This window comes from Mirounga leonina, unplaced genomic scaffold, assembly GCF_011800145.1.
Source record: "Mirounga leonina isolate KUSES-001 unplaced genomic scaffold, KU_Mleo_1.0 Mir_94, whole genome shotgun sequence".
Classification (NCBI taxonomy): Eukaryota; Metazoa; Chordata; class Mammalia; order Carnivora; family Phocidae; genus Mirounga; species Mirounga leonina.
Genome location: NW_023270855.1, coordinates 13,280,480 through 13,308,429, shown reverse-complemented (window position 1 = coordinate 13,308,429; position 27,950 = coordinate 13,280,480). Strand labels below are relative to the sequence as shown.

General features: G+C 43.0%; 1 protein-coding gene across 2 annotated transcripts in view; it reads left to right on the top strand.

Annotated features, from left to right (window-relative positions):
* ITPR1 (inositol 1,4,5-trisphosphate receptor type 1) overlaps positions 1-27,950 on the top strand; it is a 328,878-nt gene that overhangs the window by 7,162 nt on the left and 293,766 nt on the right. For both annotated transcript variants that reach the window (XM_034997067.1, XM_034997066.1), the window contains exons 3-4: positions 13,783-13,890; positions 18,265-18,335. In XM_034997067.1, coding sequence (XP_034852958.1) covers positions 13,799-13,890; positions 18,265-18,335 — 163 coding nt within the window. In that variant the 5' untranslated portion in view covers positions 13,783-13,798. The remainder of the gene's footprint in view (positions 1-13,782; positions 13,891-18,264; positions 18,336-27,950) is intronic.

Genomic DNA, 27,950 nt, shown 5'->3' with positions numbered 1-27,950 from the left:
AGAATTATCCATTTCACAGTACTAGCTGTGCTACTGGTTAGAAACCCTTGTACTAAGATGACCAATTGGTATGTTTTTTTTGGTTAGTATCTTTATGAAGTGGTGCATTTAAACATATTTTATATGTTTCTCTTTGTGTTGCTTACCTTCTTGATGATCAAGGTGCCCATTTTTGCTCAGCAAGAGAAAGGCTATTCAAATTGGTTCCAAAAACACAACCCTAGTAGTCTTTGATAGCTTTCTTGATTTTGATATGAGTGTTCCAGGCTCATCTTCTATATTTCTTGTCCCAGACCTGGAATCAGCCTTTTCTCCAAGGAGCCATAGTTCTTTTGAGTGGGAAATGGTGTTTAGAGACCTCTTCTCAGGGTCAGATAGGTATTCTTGTTCTCCTCATACAGGTCAGAAAACAAATCAAAATGAAGGAAACTTAAAACCTGAATGCTTTCAATGAAAGTATTTCCAAAACGTAGTCAACACATCTTTTCCTTTTAAAAAGGATTCTGAATGTACTCAAAACTTTTCACTTTGGTATCAGTTATAACCTTAGTATACTGGTGTCTTAATACAGTAGTACTCCCCAGATGAGCAGGCATGTTATTCTTGTTATTCTTGTTCTGCATCCATGTTTTTCATACTGTATGACAACCCATTATGAGGTCCTGAAATCAGTGTAGTGGGCCTCCATCAGCGGTTTTTTAATGAAGTAGAGGGGACTAGAGAATGTCAAAGCATATTGTATGGATACTTGGAAGGAACTGTGTACATTGCCACAAACTCTCCCATCCCCCAATTCTTTGTCTCTCTCACACACACAGTGAACACTGGGTTGTAAGTGTAGTGTATTTCTTACTGTGGGTTGCAGTCCAAAGTTTGAGAAACATTGTTTTACGTCTTTCTTCCTCCATTTGTGGTCATCAGACTAGCATCACGGGCTTCAACAGTGAGCTTGTTAGAAATGTAGACTCTGAGCCACCCCAGACCCGCTGAATCAGAACCTGCCTTTTAGCACAATCCCCATGGGATTCATGTACACTCGAAAGTATGAGAACCTCTACAGTGAACCCCCTGTGCCTTTTCAGTACTTGCCTTGTTTTTATGGTTATTTTTTCCTGGCTGGCTCTCACCTGTCAAAACTGACCTTTGTACTTGCCCCTAGCAGGCTTTTCATTTTCAGTGAAGTGGAAAGATAGGCGAAGTCACCCACTGGAGGTGAGCATGTAGGCCTGGCAGGACTCTCTTTGACAAGAATGGGAACTTTCATGCTTTCATTTGGGGACTTTCTTATTGGCAGTTTCAGACAGAGGTAGAAACCAAACGGTACATGTAGAACCTACTTAAGGTTGGGAAGTCCCAGATATGGACAAGGCTGCATTTTAACATGATGTTGTCAGACACTTTCAGCAACTTAGGTTTTATAATGTTTCATGACCCTTCCAATTAGCAGAACTTGTGGACTGCTTGATAGAATGTTGCTCATCAGAAAAAGATGGACATAAGAAAAAACATCACTAACCTCCAAGCTCCTTGTTTGTTTGCATTTCAGGAGGAGCTTTGTCTGGGAAGTGATTTTTGTTTTGCAGAAAAAGTTTCAAAACGTTACCGTGTGCATATTTCTGAATAGAAAAAGCTGACACAACACCTAGACTTAGGGATGTTCATGGATTTGCCCTGGTGCATTTGTGTGTGTGACCATGTCTGCTTCTGTGTCTTTGCCCACATGCTTTCTGCCCTGCCGTCCCCATACTCACCCCATCTGTACCCACCTTGCCAAATACTTCTTTTCCCAACCTGAATGCCTCCTTCCTCTTCTGGAAAGCCTTTCCTGATCATTTGAAAATATTTGTGATTTGAAACTCCCCAGCACTTTATATGTCTTTTCCTCCCGGGCCTTTTTGATTTTTAACCTACAAATGCACCTGACAAATAGTTAAGTGTCCACCAAACATTTGTCGAATGAAGTTACTTATCTCCATGTTTTGTTTCCCTTTGAAGTATGTAGGCTGCTTGTCAGAAGAATCTAATATTTAATTAAATATTTCTTGAATTGGTGGTTTGCTTTGAAAAGCCCCTTTTGCTGTGGAAAGCGGAGTGAGGGCCGTGTGGACATGTGTCATGCAGCTCCTTTTGATAGCTTGGGAGATGTTGCTCAGAACAGTTCTTTGGAGGGCCTGAGGTGTGGGAAATTGTTGAGTGTTAATAAAAGGGAGTGGAGGTAATGATCAGGTAGTGAAACGAAGCTGCTCTCAGGTTGTAATGGTACTGCCCTGCCGAACCACAGGATGGGGACTCCAGACGTCAGTGTTGACTGCCTCTTGGGTGTGGGCAAAACATGTCACATCTGTGCTTCTGTTTCCTCCTCTGTAGAATAGGTATAAAAATACCTGCTTTGGGTCGTTGCTGCCAAGTTGTAGAATAATACATGCTTGCAAGAAGTCTTAGAAGTTAAAACAAAACAAAGCCTCTGTCCTAGAGGAGGGGTTCTCAAGTGGTGGGGTGATTTTGCCCTGCAGGGACTTTTGGCAATGTCTGGAGACTTTTTTGTCACAACCGAGGGAGAGTGGGTACTCCTGGCATCTAGTTGGTAGAGGTCAGGGATGCTGCTAAACATCCTGCGATACATAGGATGTGTCCTCCACAACAAGAAATTATCTGCCTCCAAATGTCAAACAGCCCTGAGGTTGAGAAACCCTGTCCTACAGTGATTTTCCCAGACTGAGTGAGACTTTTCTTGCTCTCTGAGGATGTTAACCTAATTTGATTTGCTGGGTTTTTTTTTTTTTTTTTTTTGTGGTTCAGGTTGTGAACAGAGGGGTGTCTCTTCAGACTGGGTCTGACTTTAATGTTTTAATAAAATAAATACCACTCCCCCTCCCCCTCATGCCCCAAGTACTGGCTTTGGTTTCTACAGCCCTGTATGTAGTCTATTAGCTTTGGCCAGTACATGGCTGTGTGGCCTACAAGAAGTCATTCAGGTTTTTTTGTTGTTTTTTGCTCTTTCCACATATAAAATGAGGAATTTTAGCTAGATGATCTCTACCCACCAAATATAAAATTTTCTGACTGGCAACTTTGAGCTTTTGATTGGCTTCTCTTATGTTGGCCTTGGAGAATAGGAAACACGAGAGCACACGTCAGAATTGACATCTTTTTTCTAAAATAACCATGTAGATGATGTACCTGTTTGGAGAATAGGTTATTTAGTGGACATGTTTGTGAAAAGGCAAGTAGGTTTATCTTTGTGTGTGTATGTGTGTGTATCTCTTGTGTGTCTAATGAGCAACATTTAAACTAGAGAATTGCCTTGAACTACAGGTTTACAACTGCTGTTTCTGAGATGGTCATAGAGGGCCCTGCTTAAAGTTGAAACTTCTGAGTTGGTGACTTCCTTTGGGACTGTCTGAAAACGAAAGCAGAATGCAATATTTCTATCCTCCACGAGAAGCGCTTTTTGCAGTAGAATAAATTATCCCTTATGCGGACACACTGCATTTCTGAGGACAATCTGATCAACTGCTAATTGAACAAGAAGGCAAGGAGGGGGCTGCACATAAATGTGTATGAGGGTGGGGAGAGGGAAGCTGCCGGCCCCGGGTGGCCAACTCAAAAATACTGTGTTGCTCATCTTCGTTTCACAATAAAGATGATATTGTCAAGAGTCTTTGCTCAAAGGAAGTTCCAAAATTAACCGTGAGAGTACCCAGTCACAGAAGCAGAGATGGTTGTAAAGAGAGAACCTCTTTCCTTGTCTTGGAAGAGTCATCTGCAAATGTAGTAGGTTTTCTCTTCCCTGTATTTACAGCCATATTACCATATATGTACCTGGGCGAGGGTATCTTAAGGAGGCTTGTGCTCCTCTAGAAGGAGTGTCCTTGGCCTCCAGCCAGGAGATCCATCAAATGTGGGCAACTCTTCCTTTTTCCATGCATATTCTTGTTTTCCCTCTGAAAGGCCTTGTGGTTTGCCTGGCTTTGCCCTTGGGGGGCTGCTTGCCCTGAAAGTGAAGTGCGGCTTTTTTGTGTTTGGTGGCAGCTGTGGCCTCCAGGTCTCATCCATGTTTTGGGGGGACCAGCTGCCGATGGCCTCCTGAATCTCCAGGTGCTTTTAAGTCTTCGTGCATGAGCCCTCCCCTCTCTTCGCTGCCTAGCTTTAAAGGAAGCCTTTTGGTTTTATTCTTTTTCAACAATCATTTTTAAAGCAAGCAGCAATAAAACCAGCACTAAGTCTTTGGCAAAGGCCCTCTGTTTTTTAGGAGGTGGAGGTGATGTGGCTACGCCAAGAAAGAACAGAGAAGACTGATGGATTTCCACTGGCTACATTTTTTAGCGGAAGAATAACTTTCCAAGTGCACTGTACTTTGAGGCCAAGTGGCAAAACTTACTGACTGAAGGGTAGACCCAGAGGGGGCTATGAAGGTGGGATTCAGTCATTCATTCTTCACCTGGCTGTTCTTTGGGGGCCTGGGTCTTATTGGGAATAGTGGGGAGAACAGTCTGCTGGAGTTGGCACTGAGAAATTCAGATAAATATGTCTCACAGTGTGTCCCTTGTCTATATCCATTCATCGTGTGAACTTACTGGTTGATAGGGTTAATCCTCAACTAATGGTAAGCCCTCAAAAGTTTAGTAAGTTTAGTATTCACGAGAGTTGAAAATACAACAAATTAGCCAATAAGAATAATCACAGCAAACAAAAGTGTTTGCAGTGTTTTACTTCCTATGTGCTAAGTAAGCCCATTATTTTCTTTTACACATTTAATCCTCAACACAACTTTATGAGGCAAGCTCTCATGATCCCCATTCTGCAGATGAGGAAACTGAGTTCCAGAAAGAGTAAGAAACTTGGTCAAGGTTATAAACTTCCTGTCACACTTAGAATAAAAGGCAGACTGTTTACCCTCACTTGGGAAGTCCCACTGGCCCTGGTTTCTCTCTTCTCTGACCTTACCCTGCACTTTCTTCGTTTCCCATTAATGCTCCAGACGTTGTGGCTGGCTGTCTGTTTCTCGAACTTGCCAAGTTCTTTTCTGCTGTAGGGTCTTTGTACTAGCTGTTGGCTCTGCCTAAAATGCTCTTCCACCTGATTTTTTTTTGCATGACTGCCTCTGTCTTGACTTTCAGGTCTTAGCTTAAATATCTCAACTTGCACTCTCTGACTAGACAAAAGTAAGTTGTCACATGGTCATATCATCCAGTTTCAATTCTCTGCCTAGTACTTAACACTACCCGATTTGTCTTGCCTGTAAACAAACTCTCTCTCTGCCTCATGAGAATATAGGCATCATGGGAACAGGGACCTTGACTGTCTTCTTTTTATTTATATCCTGCACACCTGGTCCAGGGATAGCACGTAGTAGGTATTCCATGAATGTGTTGAATAAAAAGGCAGTTTCAAATCAGGGGGTCCTCTCTAAAGTCCTGCATGTTGTATGTTTTGTATTTTAATCTTGTCCAATTTTTCATATTAATGCAGTATGAGTCCTAAGTACACAGCCAGTGCCGACCCCAAACTTAAAATTTATAGTAGCATTTTTCAAACTTTTGGGTCTCGGGAACTCTTGACATGCTTAGAAATTACTGAGGACCCCAAAACTTCAGTTGATATGAGTTATAACAATCTGTATTTATCTCGTTAGAATTTAACACTGAGAAAATGAATACTGAGACAACACAAAAAAATAAGCCAATCACACATTAATGCGGTAACATTTTTTTTTTAAGGGCGGGGGGAAGCGTGGAGGGAGAGGGAGAATCTTAAGCAGTCTCCACACCCAGTGCAGAACCCGATGTGGGGTTTGAACTCAAGACCTGGAGACTGTGACCTGAGCTGAAACCAAGGGTTTACCTACTGAGCCACTCAGGCGCCCCAGTAACAGTTTTTAAAAATGAACAACAGCTGTATTTTCCAAAACAAAACAAAAAATTAGAGAGTGGCACTGTTTTACATTATTGCAAATTGTTGGCCATCTGGCTTAACGGAAGATAGCTGGAGTCACATATCACATACCTGTTTCTGCCTTCAGTCTTTGAGACCTCACATGTCCTGCAGCCTCTGGAAAACTCCATTGTCGTGTTGAGAGATGGAGTGAAAAGGTAAATAGAGTGTTGGTGTTATTATGAAAATAATTAGGACTTTGAAGAACCTCTGAAAGGGTGTTGGGGTGTCACTGAGAGCCACTAGCCAATAGGATAGCTAGGTTATTTAAAAGGTGGGTGGTGGTATGGAACAGGTAAGAGATGGAGAAGTTGAAGGCTTAGGTAGCAGGATGTAATTGATTATCCCTAAGTCTGGATTTTGTTTAGAAATATATGCATGGGGATGCATTTAGGCTGTTTCTGGGGATAAAAAGAAAAAAGAAAAAGAAAAATTGCTTCCCAGCTAAAGCACCTCCTGGATTGCAAAGGACACTGAAAACTTGGAAGCTAGTGGTACTTGTCTTACGTTCATCTTTTTCAGATGGGCAAGATTATACCAAGCATTCTAGAAGTTCTGCAATGGGATGGGTCATTAAAAAATAATAAAGCGTGGGTTCTTCTCCATGTCTGAGAATAGTAGCTTCAAATATAACTCCCTTTGTAGCTGTTACTCTACAACCCTTACTTAGTTCTCCTTGTAGCTTTTGGACTTAGATGGAGTTATGTCCTATAATAGAAATTAGATTGTTTCAGTGCTTTATTGGTCTCAGGTTCTATCACATCTGGTGTTAAAGACATCAAAGTGGAAGCTGTTAAAAATAGATGAGCTAGGGCGCCTGGGTGGCTCAGTTGGTTAAGCGACTGCCTTCGGCTCAGGTCATGATCCTGGAGTCCCGGGATTGAGTCCCACGTCGGGCTCCCTGCTCAGCAGGGAGTCTGCTTCTCTCTCTGACCCTCCCCCCTCTCATGTGCTCTCTCTCTCATTCTCTCTCTCAAATAAATAAATAAAATCTTTAAAAAAAAAATTAAAAAAAAAAATAGATGAGCTATTCCCTGCTAACCAACTGTTTAAGAAAGACAAATGATTACAATCCAGGCCTCTGGGGAGTATTTTGAATGTCTTGAGTGATGTATATAAGATTGTCAAAGCTCAAATAATTGGGTGGTCAAATGCTGGAGAGCTTGGAGATCAGGGAAAGAACGGTGCACTGGGGAGGGGGGCAGGTATGGGGGGGCTTAGTTCCTGACACCAGTGCTTAGAAGGACCAAATTTAAGGGCAGTGTCAGTGGGGCTCCCCCCGCATTATAGCCCCAAGGGCCAGGTGGCTTCATCTTAAATAAAGGAGACTTGCTTCTGTGTGTCAATAAAAATCTTCCAATCAGAATATTTGGGTCCTTGGCTTTGGGGTCCATTACTTGGTGTAAATAAAGCTTCTGATTTCCTCCCTTGCCTGTCTAGGATTACGTGATACCTTAGGTAACTTCGTGGTTAATGAAAGTGTTCTAATTTTGTCTCTTTTCAGGAGTTGCTAACTTTTAAATTCTGAATTGTGTGTAGGCGAGAATTGAGATTTTTTTTTTTTAGAAAAACGAATATAATGCAGTTAGTTCAATGTGTACAGGAGAAATAGATGGGAAAAATTACAATAAGTGAGTTTTCTGCCACAGTCAAAGCTTTTAGCAAAGAGAAAAAATTCAAAACCTATCCTGATGCTTAATATGAATATACTTATTTTTCAGTGAGGCTGTGATTTAGCCTTTCTTAACACCAAAGTGGAAGAGGTTCTAAATATTGAATTATTTCTTTGAACAGGTTTCCACCTCACCCCCTCCCTTCCTCCCACAGGGGCCTGGTTTGATGTTAGAAATGAGAGTGGAGTTGAGGTCTGGTGGTCTTGGTGAGTTTGGGGGCCAAAAAGCAGCAATACCTTGGATGACCTGTCCCAAGTATTACTTACCTCCTAGGCTTAGAGAGGATTGAAACCTTTCTGGGACTTGTGTTGATTTGTTTCCAACAGTGTCGACAAAGTAAGAAGCATATATCAAGTAGAAGAAGGACAAGTTATGGGCAGAAGTGAGTGAAAGCTTTGGAGGAAGAAAAGTGAACATTTTCATTTCAGTCTCATATGAAAATGAGTATTTAGTGAGGGCCATGTATTGGGCTGAGTACTTTGTGGGGATTATTTCTTTTACCCCTCATGATGACACTGAGAGATAAGAAAAGTTCCCTCCTCCCCTTTTCTTTTAATCGGTTGATGGAGCTGAAGTTCAGAAAAGTTATGTCAGTTGCTTAAGCACATAAAGTTGGAATTCAGACTCAAGTGTTCTGTTACTAGCCTTTTTAGACACACAGAGGCTGGTCAGTGGGGTAGGGGTACTCTCTGCCAGGGACAGAAGTTAGATATTTTTTTTCTGGCTCCCAAATTTCTCATAGAAATCTATTGGAAGTTCTAACAAAGCTCTATTCTCTATTTGCTCCAACAGTATAAACTTGATTTTTGTTAGTTTTAGGAAAACAATCACCTAAAAATACCTTCTTTTAGGTAACAGATAAGATGACACAATTACTTTGGGTCCAAATCTGCTTGTCATGTCCTAGGCACAGTACGAGGCACTAGGATTCAGTAGGAAAGAAGAATTCGGCTGTCCTGTCCTCATGGGCTGACAGTCTAGTGGTGAAGACAAGTTAATAAGCAAACCAGTGAGTTAGCAATTTTCGGACAGTGGTAGCACCCTAGGGTAATGAGGGTACCATGTGGGGAAGAATGTCAAGTAGTAGTTACAGCTTGTCCAAAGGCACCTAGCACATTGGGGGATCTGGAGAAAGTTCAACATGGCCAGAGTGTAGAAGGCAGATAGAGAGTACATAGAGATGAGGAGGGGGAGGTAGGCAAGGACCAGATCATGAGGACTCCCAAAGAGATTTTGGAATGTTTTAAGCAGGGGCATGACGTGGTCTGATGTATGTGTCTAAAAGATCATGCTGGGGGAAAAAAAAAGATCATGCTGGTTGTATGTGTAGAATAGATTGAGGGGGCAAAGAAGGATTCAGAGAGAGTCTTTATGCAGCCCAGTTGAGAAATGATCCTGGCTGAGATTTGGGTGGGGGCAGAAGAGTTAAAAAGAATTGGAGGATTCAAGAGATAGACTAAAACTTAAGATCAGTAAGATTTGATGCTCAGACTTCATTATTTGCTAAATTATTTACCAGCACCTACCATGTGCTAGGCATTGTGATCGGAATAAAATGGTTTGCAAAACATCCCCAGACCAACTGATCTTGCTTTAACTAGGGCAGGGGGTGGGATAGGGAAGAACATGGGCAAAGGCCCTGTGGCAGGGATAAGGAGAAGGAAGACTGGAGGTGCTTCAGGCTTTGCAGTGGTAGATGACATGGATAGGGAGAAAGAGCAACAGATTGGGCAAACGGGTGAATTCTTTTTGGTACATTGAGATGCTGTTGGTATCCAGGAGCTGAATCCCAGTAGTTGTTGGCCATGAGGTACAGATTTAGGAGGTATAGATTTAGGAATTATAGAAGTCACAGGAGTCAGTAGAGGGGACAAGATGACCAGAGAGAGTATAGAAAAGGCAAAGAGCAACACAGATTCTGAGACCAGAGATTTGGAGGACCAGTACCTCTGGTTTCTGTTCTCCAAGGATCTCTCTGAATTTGTGTTTTTATTCTTTTGAGTAGAATCAAATGTCCCTTTTCATTACACATTGCTCAGGGAGCAGTTTCAGTGGACAGAGACCTGGAGCTGAGCCAGCGGGCAGTGTGAGGCTCCCCGCTGAATGAGGAGCCTGACTCAGGGCTCAATCTCAGGATCCTGAGATCATGACCTGAGCCAAAGTCAGATGCTCAACCAACTGAGCCACCCAAGTGTACCCCCTCCACCCAACTTTAAACAGAGGATCCTTTCCTTTGCTGAGTTTAAATTTTGAAGCCCTAGAATCTTCCTGAATTCCACTTCATCTCATTAAAAAATAATAAAGAGCCAGCGTTGAGGAGTGAAAGTCTACCAGTCTCTGTACCAAGCACTTTTCATGCACTGTTTCATCTGTTCCTTACAACAACCCCCATAGTTAAGTGTTATCCTCATTTTCCAGATGAAACAAAAGCAGAGAGGTTTAAGTGGGCCGGATGGCAGTGTTGGGCTAATAATCATAGCTTGTATCCAGAGAGAAGGTTGGAGCTCTGCAACTGACCACCTGACCCTTCTCGTAGATGTTGTGGGACCAACTCAGAGTTTATTAACAAAGAGCCCTGGGTGTCGATACAGTGTTTGATGTCCCAGGGTCAGGCAGATGGCAGGTTGGCACTGGCTGTTTTTGTACTAAGGGGTCCTCAGCCACTGTGTGGGCAACATGGGAGCACTGGGTCCAGCTGTGAGAAGTTGGCCAGCTCAAGTGGTCCAGGATCAGATAAAGAGACAGGTTCTCCCACCCTGTTCTGAACAACAGGAAGTCTTCCAAAAGATTGCTGCCAGGTCCATCACACACTGGCTGACTTTCCACCTCCTCCCCTCCAGGCTCCAGAGGCCTGTTCTATGCACTTTCTTGGCCTTTGTTTTTCCTTCCAGGATGGCTGGTGATTGCCTCAGGACCTCTCCTCCCTCTCTCCCTTATCCTCCTCTTCTTCTTCCACTTAACTAATGGTAGGTGAGGGGAGACCTCTAGAGCTGCCAGGCAGACCAGGAAGGCTTTTGCCCAGTCTCTTTTGAGGAGACTTATGGCTTGAGACCCTTGGGAAAGAACTGCACTCCCCTACCCCCCATTTTTGTTTTTTTTTCTTTAAAATTGGGACCTCTGGCAGATTGCCCATTTGAGGATCATTAACTGTGGGGGATGTCCTGATTGTTTTCTAGGAAAAACGTAAAATATGGCTAAAGTTTATTATTTAGTTTTCTACCTAATAAACATGGTCAGGAAGAAGATTAATTTCTTTTTTCTGACTTATCCAAGTGTTATGTGGCCATGGTGGAAAAATGAGGAAACACCAAAATAGAAAAAGGAAGAAATAGAATTGGGCATAACACAGAAAATCAGGTCTTTGTAATCTTACCACCCAGGAAATAAGGGTGGTTGACATTTTACTCCCATGTTCCAAGGGTCGTTGTTGATGAGAAGCTCTGCTTAAGAGTCAGGTAGACCTGAGTTACAACCCTGGCCTTGGGCATCTTCACCTCTGTGTACCTTGGTTTCCCCAATAATAAAATGAGAATAATAGTAGTACCCGCCTCACGTGGTGGTCGTGAGGCTTCAGTAAGAGAACATTTGTAAAGGCCTTAGCACAATGGGGGGGCATGATGATGCTCGATAAAGGTTAGTCATCATTATTAGAAATGGTAACACTGCAGGGCTGTGCTAGAGAAACATTGTGTCTAGGCATCTGTTTCAGCGATCACCTGCAGGCAATATTGAGTGCATCACTCCAGAACACTGAGTTGTGTCTGCTTCTTTCCATGAAGAGCCTGGAATCTTTTAGTCAGGTAACCAGGTGGTGAGGAAAGCTAAGAAAACCAGGGTCACGCTGCTACTTCCTGGCCTGGTCTCCACTGGGGCCAAATGGTCCAAAGGACAGAGTTAGTCACACTAGACGAGGCCCTCCTGACTGAGCTGAGATCCTGTACCAGCACTCCCCTGCGTCCTTTGGGGAGGCCAGAGTGTGAACGCACCAATTTGGTGTGAATCAAAATCAAACAGAACTTGTTTTCCAAGAATCAGTCCCAGAACTGTGTTGACTTCCTGACCCTTTATGATAAGTCTTTTAAGTATAAGCACATAAGGGAAATATTAATGCCCTTAGTGTTTTTCATTTGTGCCACTTTTTTGGATGTTGTTTAAAACATTGGTTTGCCTTTGGGCATTAGGAAGAAATGACAAAATGATGGATTCGATTCTGGAGAGTGGAACTTGGCTGGCAGATTGTCCGTGTGCACATGATTTGTCACGGTCTACAGATGCTGACTGTTTTGTTTGAGAATGTGTTCTCCTGTGCTCCCTTTCTCTAGGTATAAGTTTAGGTTCAGTGAAATGGTCTTTCTCTTGCCAGGTCTGGGTTGTTTGGAGGAATTGGTTTTTCCTTATAGATTCTCACAAGCAATGAACTGAGGTTCATTTTCAGTTCCTTTTCAGCATCTGGCACTCCTTCTAAATAGGAGAAATGCTTCCCTAGCTTTCCTGATGATCATTGCTGCACAGTTTTAACGGAAAACAAACTTGGAGCCCAGAAAGCAATTTCAGGAGAGAATACTTTTCCACGCCGTTACAACTCTTGTGGTTTTGCAGGTGAATGATTTCTAGCCAGGGAACTTGAGCAGAGACATTGGAAAAGACATTTAAGGGGCTCTGGGTTTGGAGGAGAGATCCTGGGAAGACCTGGGTTACCCTGTGCATCTATACCAGATGCCTAATGAAGCCATGGGGAGTTAGCTGGGGTCCACCCCAGCACACTGTCTTCCCACATCACTGAGCTTGGTGTTTGTTTGTTTTTTATTTTTATGTATGTATGTATATATATGTCTGTCTGTCTGTCTTTCTTTGAGAGGGGGAGGTGTAGAGGGGGAGAATCTTAAGAGGGCTCTAGGCCCAAAACGGAGCCTGATGCAGGACTCAATCTCAAGACCCTGAGATCGTGACCTGAGCCAAAATTAAGTCAGACATTTAACTGACTGAGCCACCCAGGTGCCCCTAAGCTTGTTTTTTATTTTATTGTATTTATTTTTAATTAGGTTAGTCACCATACAGTACATCATTAGTTTTTGATTAAGCTTGTAAATATTAAATTAGTTTTTTATAATTGGCTCCCACTCCTCAATATTTATGGCCCTCAGGAAGTCTATTCCTATGTCATGTCAGTATTTTTGTTGATACTTGTGTGTGTGTGTGTGTGTGTGTGTAATCATTTCTGGGCTGTGGAGAGATTTTCTGGAACTTAGAGCCCTTTCTAGGACTGCCCCTAACTAGCCGTGTGTATTCCTGACTGGGGTTCTCACTGGGCCTAAGCTGCATTATTCTTGCCTGCATTGACATGGGTTTGGACCAGATGCTAAGAACCTTTCTCCTCCTGCAAGTGTTTGGGTGAAGGAGAAGGAAAGAAATTGAAACAGCATTTGGATGAAGTGGGTACAATTGTTGAATTTTTTTTTTTTTTTAGATTTTATTTATTTATTTGAGAGAGAGAGAACACATGAGAGGGGATAGGGACAGAGGACGAAGCAGACTCCCCGCTGAGCAGGGAGCCCGATGCGGGACTCGATCCAGGGACTCCAGGATCAGGACCTGAGCCGAAGGCAGCCGCCCAACCAACTGAGCCACCCAGGCGCCCCAATTGTTGAATTTTTAAAAGGCCACTAGAGCTTTGTGGTGTTTATTGCTAGGTTTCCTTTTATTAATTTTGTTGCTTTCGTACCTCAGCACAGGCACTGCCAGACCCAAGTTATACACCAGGTGTTTCCTTCTGCCTTCACATTGCCTGAGGCAGATTGAGTATGTTAATGTTTTATAAGTCAGACTTTCCAACTCCTAATCACTGCAAGTTGTTGGCTGACTTCCCTGCAGTCTTTAGATTCACTATTCATTATCGAGGGTCCTCAATTTGTAGAATCGGATTTGGGTGTGGTTGTGTTAGAAACCAGCGTTATTGTAGTTGGAATATCCTGAAATAAATGATATATGGAAAAAAATGTTGTTGCATATGTCCTTGCTTGGCTCATTTAAGTGCCTGCCTGTCACACACTCATTTAAATTTGACTTTTAAGTAGGGCGCTTTGGAAAATTGCGCTAAGCCAACTCTCAGTGACTTTTTTTCCCCTTCTGAGCATTTCTTTCCCTCTAATAATGTTGCATATTTTACTTTGTCTAGGCTTTTCGAGAAAGACATGTCTGACAAGATGTCTAGTTTCCTGCATATTGGAGACATTTGTTCTCTGTACGCGGAAGGATCGACAAATGGATTTATTAGCACCTTGGGGTAAGAGCACCTGATATCTTGTGTGGCAGGATTTCTTTAAGACCTCTTAATGCCAGCTTAAAAACGGATTTTCCTAAGATAAGAATGTTAGCATTTGACTTTGGTTTTTCCAGGGGCAATTGGAATCATGATACCAAATCTCATGTTAGCCAGGTTTACCTCTGGCACAAAAATACTCTTTTCCTGTAAGTCCTGGAAGTGTGATATCTCATTAATTAGGACTCTTGTAATTTAGAATTTATTATAATTTCCTATTCCTTATATAAGGGGGAAAGTGCAGAGTATACGGGATAAAATTTTAGTATTATTTTTTACAGACCCCAAAGAAGTGCTTTTTAGCTTTCATAAAAGCTCTTATTTTCATATGCTGACTTGTTTGTCATTTAAGCAAAACCAGAACTTCTCCGATGCTTATCTCTCTTCTTTGAAGCAGAACCTTGCCTATTTTAAATTGCAGTGTGCATTTGAAAGTTACATATTGCACAAAGTTCTGTAAATCAGATTTTTGTTCTTTTGTGCTGTCTTCAATTTTTACCCAACTTTTAAGAGAGTAAGTACATTCCACAGTGTCTTTATTTGATTATCTTCTCCCTTCTCCTCCTCCCGTTGTTGAGAAGAGGAAAGGAGAAGTGAAATAGCCCCAAAGGCAGAAAGAAGCAGAATGGAGAATCAAGATGGTTAACTCCAGAAGACATATGAATGGTCTAGATTGTCTTTGTGTAGAAAGGAGGAGTTAGGCCCCGGGGTGGAATTGTTGAATTTGGCAGGAGCTGATCTCAAATGTGGGAAAGGAAAGCCAACACCTTCTCTAAGAACCTCATTCTTAGAGTAGCCAGAGCCTTTCTTTTAATCATAGCTATTATTTAAAGCATGCTTGGTCTCTGGTATTTGTGCAGAATGAGTACTCTCAGGCTCTCATTCAGGTCACTCCGGGCTCAAGGAGCAAATTATTTCAGATATAGAAGTATACCTCGGGCGCCTGGGTGGCTCAGTTGGTTAAGCGACTGCCTTCGGCTCAGGTCATGATCCTGGAGTCCTGGGATCGGGTCCCGCATCGGGCTCCCTGCTCAGCATGGAGTCTGCTTCTCCTTCTGACCCTCCCCCCTCTCATGTGCTCTCTCTCTCTCTCATTCTCTCTCTCAAATAAATAAATAAAATCTTTAAAAAAAAAAAAAAAAGAAGTATACCTCAATTGGACCTCATTGTATAAAAATTTTGTTTTCAAAAGTCATCCGATGAAAAGCAGTCATCCCTGACTCTGTGATCCCCAAATCCAGTGACTGTTTCTTCGTCCTTACCTTTTTTTTTTTTTTTTTTTTTTACCTCTCAACACTAAAGACCCACCCTTCATGATTTATCTTCTGTGGGTTTTGGCAAAGAGGCCCTTTGCCGCTTGTGCCTCTCTCATTGTCCCTTTTTACTTCTTGGCTGATTCCTTCCTTTTTCTTTCCCTCATGTTGGAATCTTCCATCCTCTTGTTTTTCAGCAGGTAAAGCAATGGTAATAAGTAGCAGGGGTCACCACTTCCACGAATCCTGTGGATGTTTACAGCACTGTGCTAAGGACTGTCCATACATAATGCCTTTAATTCCTAAACACATCTTTATAGTGAGCGCTATTACTGCTCTTTATGGAGGCAAAAAACCTTGGAGCTTCAGAGAGGTGAGGTCACCTGCCCAGGGTTTCACAGCTATGAGCATTCCAGACTCCAGGACCAGTGCTTCTAACAGTTGACCTTGGCAGGGTAGACTTTCCATTCTCTACCTTTCCTGACTATCTGTCTCTGGCAAATTGGCTCACCACCCTCCTCACTGTCTGCCCACAGCTCTTACCTGGCTGCCTTGTGAAACCTCAGTCCCACCTTATGCCTCATCTTTTCTCTGTGGCCCCGATTTCTTGTAATAGTGCCATTGCCCCTCCAGTCACCCAGGCTCACTTCCAGTCGGTAGCTGAGCCCACTTGTGGCAGCCCCTGAAATCTTAATGCCACCTTTCCCTTCATCCTCTTCTTCCAGAGCATCTGTTCTTAGAATTCCTATCAGGTACAAATTATTTGCTTTATAAAAGTTTTCCTCAAGCATTATAAACAAATTATTGATAAGATTCCCTCTCCCCCACCCTCCACTTTTTCTTTAACGTGCAGATGGTCCATTTTGAATTTGGGGCTCTAATACTTACCTCAGATGAATATTCCTTTGGTTCAAAATGGACTTGGAAAATAAAGTTTGACCTTTTTCCTTTTAATATCTTTAACATTTATGGAGCACCAGTGTGACTGAGTGTTTTTGTGGAACTTGGCATCTAGCTCCCCAGCCACATTCCATCTGTATAGATGGCGATTACCTCCCCAATGGCTTTATTGACTCCTTGAGCTTCAGAACTTGAGTTGGACCTTGGAGAGCCTGTGTGCGTTCACATGCAGTATCAGAGGTGTGCTTCTGAATCACGTGAGGAACGTGTTAAAAATAAAAGTTCTCAGGTGCCGTCCTGGAACACAGCTTTGATAGGCCTGGGGATGATGGGGACCTGGTATCTATATTTTATAAACAAAGTGTGAGGAACATCACCCTGCTTGAGACTCCTTGAGACCAGCTCTTTAATTTTACAGATGAAGGAACTGAGACCAGGAGGAATGAAATAAGGTAGTCATTGTCAAGCTGCTAGTAGGTGGCAAAGGGCCATCTACAATTCATTTGTCTTCTGGCCTAGACTGGGGCCCTTTCTCTTACCCCTTAACCCAGCCCTATATTGGATTCCAAGGCACTCCCACCACTTCATATACTATGTTAGATCTGGTAGCTTTACTGTATTTACATCACAGGGGCTCCAGGTGGAAGTTTTCTATGTGCACCTTCTGTTCTTGATTTTTGCATAAAAACTCAAGCCATTGACCACACTCTTCCTCTTCTTGATGGAGAGAGGTCTTGTGTCTTAGACCCAAAGGCAGCAAGCTGCTGGTGGGCTACTCTGGCCGCTTTGATTCACCTACCACATAGATAACTGAGCACCTTTCCTGGGCAGGAAAAAGTACTAGCCGTGGGCATCTTTTGGGCCACAAAAGCAGGCACTTCTCTGCCCCTAGGAAGCTCTTAGCCTACTGCACCATTTGTGCTTCATTCAATGAGGTGAGGAGAGGCAGGGAATGCCAGCTCCAGAAAAGGCTCAGGAGGAGGGCCTTCGTGGTGAAGATGGGGGCCCTGAGTCAGTCCTGAAAGACAGGCCAGACTTTAGGAGGTGAAATGGAATTTTGGAGGAAGGGGCAGTAAGAGTAAAGGCAAACTATTTAATGGTGCCTTGCCTTTGGGATAAGGAGCAGCACAGACTAATGGAAGAAACCCCAGAAAACCATAGTATATTGGTTGTCAGCAAGTTCTGTGGTCACTTGGCAAATGACCAATACCTGTTTTAGGAACTTGGATAAGTCATTTAAACTTCTTAGCCTCAGGACACCTGGGTGGCTCAGTCAGTTAAGCGTCTGCCTTCGGCTCAGGTCATGATCCTGGGGTCCTGGGATCGAGTCCCACATCGGGCTCCTTGCTCGGCCGAGAGCCTGCTTCTCCCTCTGCTTGCTGCTCCCCCTGCTTGTGCTCTCTCTCTCTGACAAATGAATAAATAAAATCTTAAAAAAATAAAAATAAACTTCTCAGCCTCAATTTCCTCATCTGTTCAAAAAGCACATTATTTTAAATCTGTTCTTCTAAAAGAATTGTACACGTTAGTTTGGTCAGTCTGCACTTCTAAATACTGGGTCTGTATATAAGTTGGGCCTGGTTGTTTATTTATAACGTTTTGCACTTTCCCCACCTCCATTTCGATTTCCAGTAATTCCATATGATTCTCTCTGTGGGCAGCTTCTCAGATGGCCTTGGGCACAGTTAGTTCCTGGCTGTATTTTGTTCTTCTTTCTCTATAGCCCTGAGGGTATATTCTCTCTATTAATTTGCTTTTGTGGCTCTTGCACTAGCCTTGAGCTCCCTCAGGGCAGGGCCTGGTTCATATTCATCCTCACATTGCAGGACCCAGCACTGTGCCTGGCACCAAATGAACCCCTCAGCTACCATGAGCTGAATGCGTTCACTCCTTGGTACACCTCCCGACTTCAACATTTTGCTCAAATCCATCATGGATATGGTTAAGGGAAAAGAGCCACAGAAAACAGTAGGTTAATATGTGCATTGCAGAAGCAGAACCTGGGCTTTTGGATTAGGTTTAGCTCCCTGCATGGGAAACCTGTAGCGTAAACAGGCCCCTGGCAGGAGAACATGGTCATCTAAGTTTTGTACAGGAACAGCACTGGATGTTCAATTTTTGCATAGTGCTTAGGTTTTGTTTCCTTAGACTTGGCTTGATATAGCATTTATCCTTGTCTTCACAGCCTGGTTGATGATCGTTGCGTTGTACAGCCAGAAGCCGGGGACCTTAATAATCCACCCAAGAAATTCAGAGGTAAGTTGATGACCTTGGAGTGGGCACCTCCCTCATTTGAAAATTCATCAGATGTGTTGCTGTGTGTGTGTGTGTTTAATAAGCAATTGTAGGTTTATTTACTTATAGTTTTTAAAGTATGATTTTAATTCCAAGCTTTGTGACCTTTTGAAAATGTGTAAGTTCAGTGTCAAGATTGGAATTAGAGCCTTCATTTGTATATTGCATACATGTTGATCAGTGCAAATTAAGCTTAAAGCCTTACATTTGTGCGACTATGTCCTTAAACAAATAGGATTTATGGATCTCGTCACAAGGAACATGTGTTATTGCAGCAGATCTCACTCTGCCTTTGGGGGCTCTGGTATTCTTAGATGCTGCAACCTGGAGGGAGAAGGTGTCGGTTATTGCCCTTAGTTTTTGTTAAAAGACCTACTCAGGATAGCCTTCCTACCAGTAGCTTCCCACTACTGGCTTTCTTTTTAGGCCTCTTATATTTGGTATCTTCCTCTGAAGGTAGCTTTAGTTTATTCCAGAAGGTGCTTAAAATATAGTTGGGATGTTAAGATGTTAAACAATTTGTTTTTCTTCTTTGCTTTTGTGGTTCATAGTTCTCAACTCCAGCTGCATAGTAGAATTACTACCTGAGAGAGATTTAAAATTAAACAGATACTCAGGGCCCCACTCCAGACCAATCAAATGAATCTCTCGAGGTATGGGCCTGGGCACTGGCATTTGTTTTTTAAGCTTGCCAAGTGATTTTTTTTTTAATATTGAGTTGGGGTTGAGAACCCATTGGGTTAGTATTTGACTCATGGCCTTAGTCCCAAAGGGCTCAAATCTTGCCATTTTTAGGTTACATCATTTGAGTGAAAAGTTCTTACTGTTAGTTGATGTAGAAACTGTTTGACTTTTTTGGGTAAAAGCTAAAGGAATTAGAATAAAATAGAAGGCAGACGTTCAGATGGAGAGAAGCCATTTAGAAGATGTTTGATGTTGAACTGCATCCAGTTGGCATGAGACTATCAAGAGAATATTTTCACCTGGGAGGTGGTGAGGGGGACTGTTGAAAAAGAAAATTGTTGCCATAAGCCCTGTGCCACAGGATCCTGAGCAGCTGTGGCCCCTGCGGCCTGTTCTTTCCAATCCTTCCTCTGTGGCTTTTTCCAGAACAGAATCCTGAATGCAGCAGAAACCAAAGATTTGATCTAATAATAATAATCCAGGCAGTTACTTACAGAATTAATTCTCTACACTGAATAATAAAATATGCCTCAGTTTATCTTTTTAACAGGGCCAGGATCAGTAGACTCTGTGCCAGGTGCTGTGCTAAGGGTTCTGTGTACATTTTTAGCTCATGGGTTCATCTGTCCACCCTGTGAGGGGATTGAAGTCCTCAAAGGTTGAGGTTAAGTGTCTTGTCTGAGGTCACACAGCTGGTGATGGATGGAGTAGGAGCTGTAGGTCTCAACTTTGGCTAAAATCATCTGGGGGACTTGGAAAACTGATGTTGAAGTTCCAACCTCAAGGATGGTCATTTAATTTGGCATTGATGGTTTCCTTTCTTCTTTTTTTTTTAAAGCTTCCCAGGTGATTCTTCTGTATGGCCAAGGTTAAGCACCACTGCTAATAGAGCCTGGGCTATAAACTCCTGGCTTTATTACTTAGGGGTGAGCTGGTTGGAGTGTGGCTTATGCAGCTGGAGCCAAGTGGAAGGCGCTCATTGCTTGGATTCAGTGTGAGCTCTTACCCCATTCTGCTCACAGGCCTGCTAGCTGTGAAAGGAACCTGGGAAAGATGTTCATGCCCTGTACAAAGTGAACTAGTGGCTATTTGAATACGGGGTTTAGAATGTTAAAATAAACAGGACCATAGCCAGGGCAAGTCAGAAGACATATTTTCCTGGCACTAGGGTCAAAGTGCCTGGTGCTTCGATAGATATCTGGTGGCCGATTGAAGGGACTGTTCTGAGGTAAAAGTGACAGTCTGATAGAGTCCGTTTGGAAAGAACCAAACTTTGTTTATGGCCCAGCCTGGTTCTACAGGTGGTCACATGACAGTGACCTGATATATGTTGACTGCTTTTCCTCATAAATTAAAAATAAAGGTTTCTAGGTTGTGAGGTGCTTTGCACTTGTGGGAAAATCTGGTTCCAAACAAGCCCTGCTGCAGGCTTTGCAAATGTAGGTCAGGACTGCCTAGATTCCTCATGCTGCACCCGAGGCCCTCGGCATGCAGGTGAGGGGCCCAGGCAGAGGGCCTTGGAGATCTCCCCCTTGGAATCTGGGCAATGAGGATTTAAACACTTTCCAAAGCAGCCCTTCAGTTCTAGTATAGCATTCTTTGAAAAAAAAAAAAAAAAAATTTTTTTTTTTTTTTTCCTAAAATGAAGAAACCGATTTCTCTTTTGGAAGCGATTATTGCCTTTCCAAATACAAGTGTATTTTGAAGTTGAAGTAATTTTGATATTTAGAAATTGTGCATAGGGCAGTTGGACAATTTAGAGGCATTTCTAGTCCATTTCCTTGCCGTGCCATTACACCCTGGAGTTTAACAAACATATGGAAAAGTGAGATGCTGGCAAGCAGCCGGCTAGGATGATGGAGTCTTTATCTGAGCAATCAGCAGAGCTACATTTAGTCATTTGAATTTGTTGTTGCTTCCATTGTTTCCTTGCCAACTTATTTCCTATATTGAGAACCATCATAACCTGTTCTTAAGTAAATGGAAACCAAAGGCCTATTTATGTAATGCTCCCTGTGGCTTCTGACTTGGGGTTTTTTAATTTTGTGAGCTCCTCTTGAAACCTGCCACCCTCGTGGTGAATAGCATAGGCCCTAGGATCAGGCTTTCTGGGTTCAAATCCAAGTAGCTGTGTGACCCTGGACAATTGCTTAACCTCTGTGAGGCTTGGTTTTCTTTTCATTCCCAGTACTTAGCACAGAGGCTCGCACTCCTAAATGGTGGCAGAAGGGAATCCTATGCATGAATCCTTTAATGATATGAGAATATTGTTTCTCATTTTTGTGTCTAATGCTTTTGTGGGTAGGGGTGTGCATGGGGACCCAATGGCCTAGATTTGAGTCCTGGCGTTCCCATATATAAGCTAAGTGGCCTTGATAGATTAATTTTTCTGAGCTTGTTTCCTTACCTATAAAATGGGTGGGAGGGAAGAATTCTTTCCCTGTAAAGGTAATAGGATTGAAGATAATATGGCCAAAGAACCAAATAGAGTACGTGGTTGGTACACAAGATCTGGTCAGTAACTGGTAGCTGTTATTTTCCCCAGTAGATGCAAAAGAGTTAAAATCTTGAACACACTTCTTTCTGATGGGTAAAAGTACATTACCAAGTGAATTGCCTTTTTTTTTTTTTTTTTTTTTTTTTTTGGCGATTCCCTTGAATGTATCTTCCACCCTGGACTTCATCTATAGGAAGGAAAGACTGGGTGCATATCTGGTTCACTTAAGCCAAGACCTCCTTCATTGTCCACATGAATTTTGGTCAATGGCCCCTGTCCTCTAGGTGATGAGAAGAGCAGCGATGTAGATGAATTCAGTCACTTTAGTCCTTTAGCTAATGTGGTACCATTAGGAAGCACCAGTGTCCATGGCAGGTAAGACAGAATCTCTCTTCTCCCTGATTTGTGCTGGCTTTGCTCATAATTTTGAAAGAAAAAAGGAAGAGAGACGTCAGATTGAAACCAGCAGTAGAAACTTTGTGGTTATGGAATTCTTTCTCTAGATGACATTTTCCTTTTCCACCCCCAGCTGTCCCTTTCCCCTACTAAATATAATGGCGTCTTCTATAAAGAAAAGAAGGAAATTAACTACCAGTCTTGCTTTGATCCCAGAACCTTTACTGTTTTAAATGTGACTTCCAGGGGTGTTGGAGGAGAAACAAGGCCTGGGGCTCTTGGGAAATAAGATAGGCATTAGTGTTGAACATGCCATTTATTGTGTAATCTGCTTTTTCAGATTGGGGCAATGGCCAAGTTCTTACCCTCAAAACTTCATCTTCTCCATTTAGTTCAAGAGGTCAATCTTGGCCCCCAGTTTTTTGTGTTTTGTTGTTGTTGTTGTTGTTATTATCTTGGACAGATGCTACCATATCAATGTGAGCAAAGAGTGAGAAGTTTTTAACCTTGCAGGAACCCCTTAGTTTCAGAAGAAAAGTTGTTTGCAAGGAAGCTCAGCTTAATGTAGGGAGAAGTTTGGGCAGGGAAAGGTGAGGAGAAAGGAAGCATTCTGAGATCATTCCATGGTTTATATGAATTGGGGCAGAGGTCAGAGATCAGGCTGAGAGTGTGGGTGTTCAAGGTAAGTATTTTTCTTGTCCCATGTTTCTTCCCCCAATCAAGTTGCTTTCAAGCAAAATAACCTGCTCAGCTAATGTGTCATGAAAATGGGTGTTCAGCTCAGGGGACATTGAAGCCCTGCTGTGTCCTAGCTGTTGGCCTTGCTGATGAGGGGACAAGATGAGTTACATAGTCCCCCTTGCTTTCAGGAGTCTTAGGGTTTTATGGAGAAACAGACCCACATTATAAATAATAGTAGCCAACATGAATAGAGCATTTACTTTGTGCTGAACGCTTCCCATGGATTATCTCTTTTAATCCATGTAACCTACTCATGAGGTATAGCTACTGATGTTCCCATTATGCAGATGAGGAAATGGGTATTCTAAGAAATTGAGTAACTTGCCCATAGTTAGCTGCATGTCACTTAGAATGATTATCATTCATTCCCCAAACATTATCAGACACCTCCCGTGTACCAGCTCTTTATAGTCGAGGAAGGAAAGATACCTTCTCACGGAAGTCAATGCCCATGCACACTTAACATCTCTGAGGAACTTGTTTAGAGTAAATTGTTGTTCACACTGCAGCTCTTTATATGCAAGTAGAGGCAAAGCACATGAAGGATCTTTGAACAAAGTGTAAAAATTGCCCCTCCAGTCTGTAGTTTGCTGGGGCAAAGTGGATGATGATACTTCTCATGTTCACTCTCTGGTTTAGCTCTGCAGCACCTCCTCAGCCCAGGGTGCCTGATGCCATTTTGGCTGATGAGTGTTGAGCATCTGGCCCAGTGTCTTATGACATGTGAGAGAGTGAGGCCAGAACCCTCTTCCAAAGGCCCGGGTGCAGTGCTTTTACTCTTCTGTGCCCTGTGGGCCCTTTTCCACACAAAGCACTAGGGTTTCTTCAAGCTGTGAACCCTGTCACCTCCAGTCTCTAAATGAAAATGGGCCAAGTTATTACTTTTCTTCTGCTATCTGCTGAAGCTCTTAACTTGGATTTAGGACCATTTAAATGAGGAAGAAAGCCAAATGAGAAGGTGAAAGCACTGGATCCTTTCGACTTAATGCGTTTTTAACTACCACCAGGACAGTCTGTGGGATACACAGCATGTTACCTACAACTTGAGTCCTGTTTGTAGTGGGAATGGAGGTCTGGGCCGGTATAACCCCGTCTCTGGGTATCTCCAAGTTGACTGACAACTCCTGATTGCTCAGCAAGTGTCCCGCTTAAAACAGTGACAGCCTGGAATCACAGTCTTGGGACGATCCTGGGAAGAAGAGTATGTTGCTTGGCTACAACAAACCACTCTTGGACCTAAAGCCCTTGTGCCCTTGTCACTTTCACTGTGATTTTCCTCAGTCCCAGAGTGCTTACTCTACGTCAGCCCACCTATTAGGGGGCTTGTGGACTGAGTTAGGATGTCTTGGTTGAAAGGGGTTTCACATCTCAGGCAAGCTCTTGCAGTCCCCCAGCAGCTTTGAAAGGGGCCTCAAATAAGAATGGCATCATTCATGGTTGGGGGGATAAGAAGTATTTGAGTACCTGCCGCCTACTTACCTGATCATTGTCTTGCTTGTGTTTCGGTTGAGGTAGGCAGTGGTTCTTAGCCCATGTGGGAAAACTGCTAAGGCTGGGGTGAAGAGCCCCTTCTGACCTGAGAGCCACTGTCCAGCCCAGGGTCTGCAGCCAGCTGCTGTGATACCGTGGGGGAGTCATTCCATCTCTCCAGGCCTCAGTTTCCCTATCTGTTAAGTGGGATATAGGTGAAGTAACTTCCAAGATCTCTTCCAGCTTGAAGCTTTGTGACCGGTGCCAGAAACAGGCCAGTTAACATTTCACAAGAGGGCATTGATGTTCAGGAGTCTCATGCTGTCCAGAAGTAGGTTCTTATTTCTTTGGGGTTGCAGATCTTCTCAGTTCTCGGTCAAGATAAGACAAATGGATGGAAACAGCCAGGCCTTACTCTGGGGCCAGATGGGGACACAGCTAGGTCTTGGGTTGCAAAGGCCTCTGGACTACGGTGACCATAACAAACTCACTGGTTTAGCTTTCTTTCAAACCACCCTCCTTTGCTGCACATTGTCTTAATTGTTGCTAGGCAACATTCTTTCTTTCTTTTGGCAACGCATTGAAGGAACGAACCCATATCTTAGTTTTAAGTACCCACATGCAAAGGGGAGGGCCTAACTTAAAATTTGTTTGTTCTTTTGATTCTAATCCATGACGGGCCTCTCAAAGTGGGGGTTAAGGAGTTAGTTTCTGCTTATCTTGTTAAATAAGGCAGAAAAATCCGTCTGTTTTAGGTGCTTGTTAAGGATATGCTTTGAGGCATATTGAAGGTTTTATGTGTACATGCGCATGCGTGCAGTTGCTTTGTAGAAAGTCTCTTTTGACTTTGTGTTCACAAAATCAATTCAAATTTAATAAAAAGATTAGTAGGTTTTTTTATAATCGTCATTTCAGATTTACCAGCTTATCTCAAGCTCGTACCAACAGACTCCATTTAAAGGGAACAACACTGTAATTTAAATCCATTCCCCAGGCAACATAGAATGCTCACAGTGTGTCACACATTCACTGGGCTGATGCCTGCTGCTTGATTATGCTGGAGTCCCACACACTGCCGCATGTGTCCCTCACTGGATTTCTGCCTGCTTGCTCGAAGCTTTGAGTTGCATCTCTGAAGGCTCTGGGCGTCCTACACACATGGGCACAAGAGAGCTTCTGCTTACTCGGATGCCTTGGATAGCTTCCTTTGTGAATATCAGAGTCACCCATGGAAGTTAGGCCCCAGACCCCTGTTCTATAATTCATTTACCGGTGATAATTCATTTGCTAATGGAGAACAGTTTTCAGCTTCAATGCCTAAAATACTTCCAGTGCAATGGGTACTTTTACTTTGTCATCTAACTGAGTCTCAGTACTGCTGTCGTGGCTTCTTCCATTGGGATGGTGAGTGTGTGTAATGGGGTCATATTATCAGACTGTTCATGGTTCTCCTGAAAGGAGAACACTGGTTGATTAAAGACTTTTTCTTTAGGCAAAGGCTTTTATAATCCTGTCTTCAGAACATTGATGAAGATATGTGGTTAATCACTTGAGCTTAAGATAACTTTCATTTTTTTTTTTTGACGGATATGGAAATTAGATTTAATCTCCTGGGGTCCAAGAACAATTTTGTGTCAAAATTGGGATTGGGACATGGCCTGGGTTTCCACACGCACTTTTAGGCTAGGCAGCTGTGTTTGGGCCATAGATTAAAAAAGTAGTATTATTTATTATTTGCCTGTTACCTTGTGTTTTCTGTTTTCTATAAATAATAGTGAATATCTTATATAGCGCATATATACATCAAGTAATCTATTTAATTTGTATACTTACCTTTGTATACATTAATCTGTTTAACCCCATAAGACAGCCATAGTTAACCTTCTATAGATAAGGGATCTGAAGCACAAAATATTGAATATCTGATGCAGGATTACATAGGTAGAAATGGTAGAGCCAGGCTTTGAACCCAGATAGTCTGATATCAGAAAACCTCCTAATACCTACTAAATCTGCTTTTATTTATTTATTTATTTATTTAAAAGATTTTTATTTATTTATTTGACACAGAGAGAGAGAGAGAGCACAAGCAGGGGGAACAGCAGAGGGAGAGGGAGAAGGAGGCTCTCCACTGAGCAGGGAGCCCAATGTGGGGCTCGATCCCAGGACCCTGGGATAATGACCTGAGCCGAAGGCAGATGCTTAACGACTGAGCCACCCAGGTGCCCCTAAAACTGCTTTTAGAAGGGGACTGGTCGGGGCACCTGGGTGGCTCAGTTGGTTAAGCAACTGCCTTCGGCTCAGGTCATGATCCTGGAGTCCCGAGATCAAGTCCCACATCGGGCTCCCTGCTCAGCAGGGGGTCTGCTTCTCCCTCTGCCCTCTTCCGTCTCGTGCTCTCTGTCTCTCATTCTCTCTCTCTCAAATAAAAATAAATAAAATCTTTAAAAAAAAAAAAAAAAAAAGAAGGGGACTGGTCTTCAACTATTCCTTCACTAAATTGCTGATTTCTTACTCCATTTCCTCTTCTACTACCCCAAAATAAGTCCTCCTGAGATGCACTGACACGGGAGTGAATATCTATATACTAGAGGCATGAACTGCCTGCCTGCTTACCAACCTGGAGTATGGTGTTTACACAGCTGTTTGCTATTTTTGTCTCCATAGCTAGATTTTGGGGCACCTGGAGGGACCAGATCTTACCCTGCACTCTTGGCCCAGGGCCTGTTGTAATGTTGGTCCTTAGTTAAAAGCTGATTGGGAAGGAATTCATGTTTTTTCTGAAAAAGTTTTCAGTTTGCCCATTGCTACTAGTGTTTCTGCTGGTGACCTTTTAGGTCAACAACTGACTTTTTAACATGGATGCTGTTTTATTGTCTCTTTCCACATTACCCAAGTCTGGCACTTCTGAAAAGATTTTTTTATAGTTGATTTGTCTTCTCCCTGGAACAGTGGACTGGACTTACCCTCTGAGGGTGCCTTCTCTTTGACCCCCCATTGTTGGATCTCTCTTCTCTCTCTGATGCCTATAGTTTTGAGATTCCTTGTCTTCACTAAATTCACGATCATGAAAAACAAATCTTGGTTAAAGACCTTCTCTTTGGTGCCTAGCCTCCTGGTAGGCCCATGGCATGCTTTTGCTCTTGTCTGTCAGAGCATCCCTATGGTGTGGGTGGTGGTATTATCCCCATTTTACAGTTGGGGACCCCGAACCCAGAAAGGGTCAGTCACCAAGCTAGACTCAGAATTTGAACCCACATCTGGAGGGCTGCAGAGTCTCCAGTGAACCACTCTAGTAGATGAATAGAGCTGCGCTGCTTAGGAAACATTTGGGATCTCTTACCAACTCCTGGGTTCCACATTTAAGGGGCATATTGCTCAGTGGGAATAAAACTCAGGGAGGGGTAACCAGGAGGATGGATCACAAAATGATTGCATTGAAGTTGCACGAAGAGTGATGGAGAGAACTTAAAAGACATTTTAGGCCAGCTGGAACATTTCTCACTTAAGTTCCTGCACTGGCCTCCTTGCTGGTTTCTGCATTTCCCTCTTTGCCTCCTTTGTGTGCCCAAGTGTGGGCCCCCCCCTCTGACCCACCATTCACTGCAGCCACAGGAATCAATGCAGATCTGATGATGTCACTGGCTGGGTGGAGCCCCGGGCTGTTCCCTAGTTGTGCTTAGGATACACAGCATACTTCCAGGGTTCACAGGGCCCTGCATGAGTCACTCTGCTTACCTCTCGACCTCATCTGCAGTCCCACGCCACGTCCTGTGCTCCTACCAGAC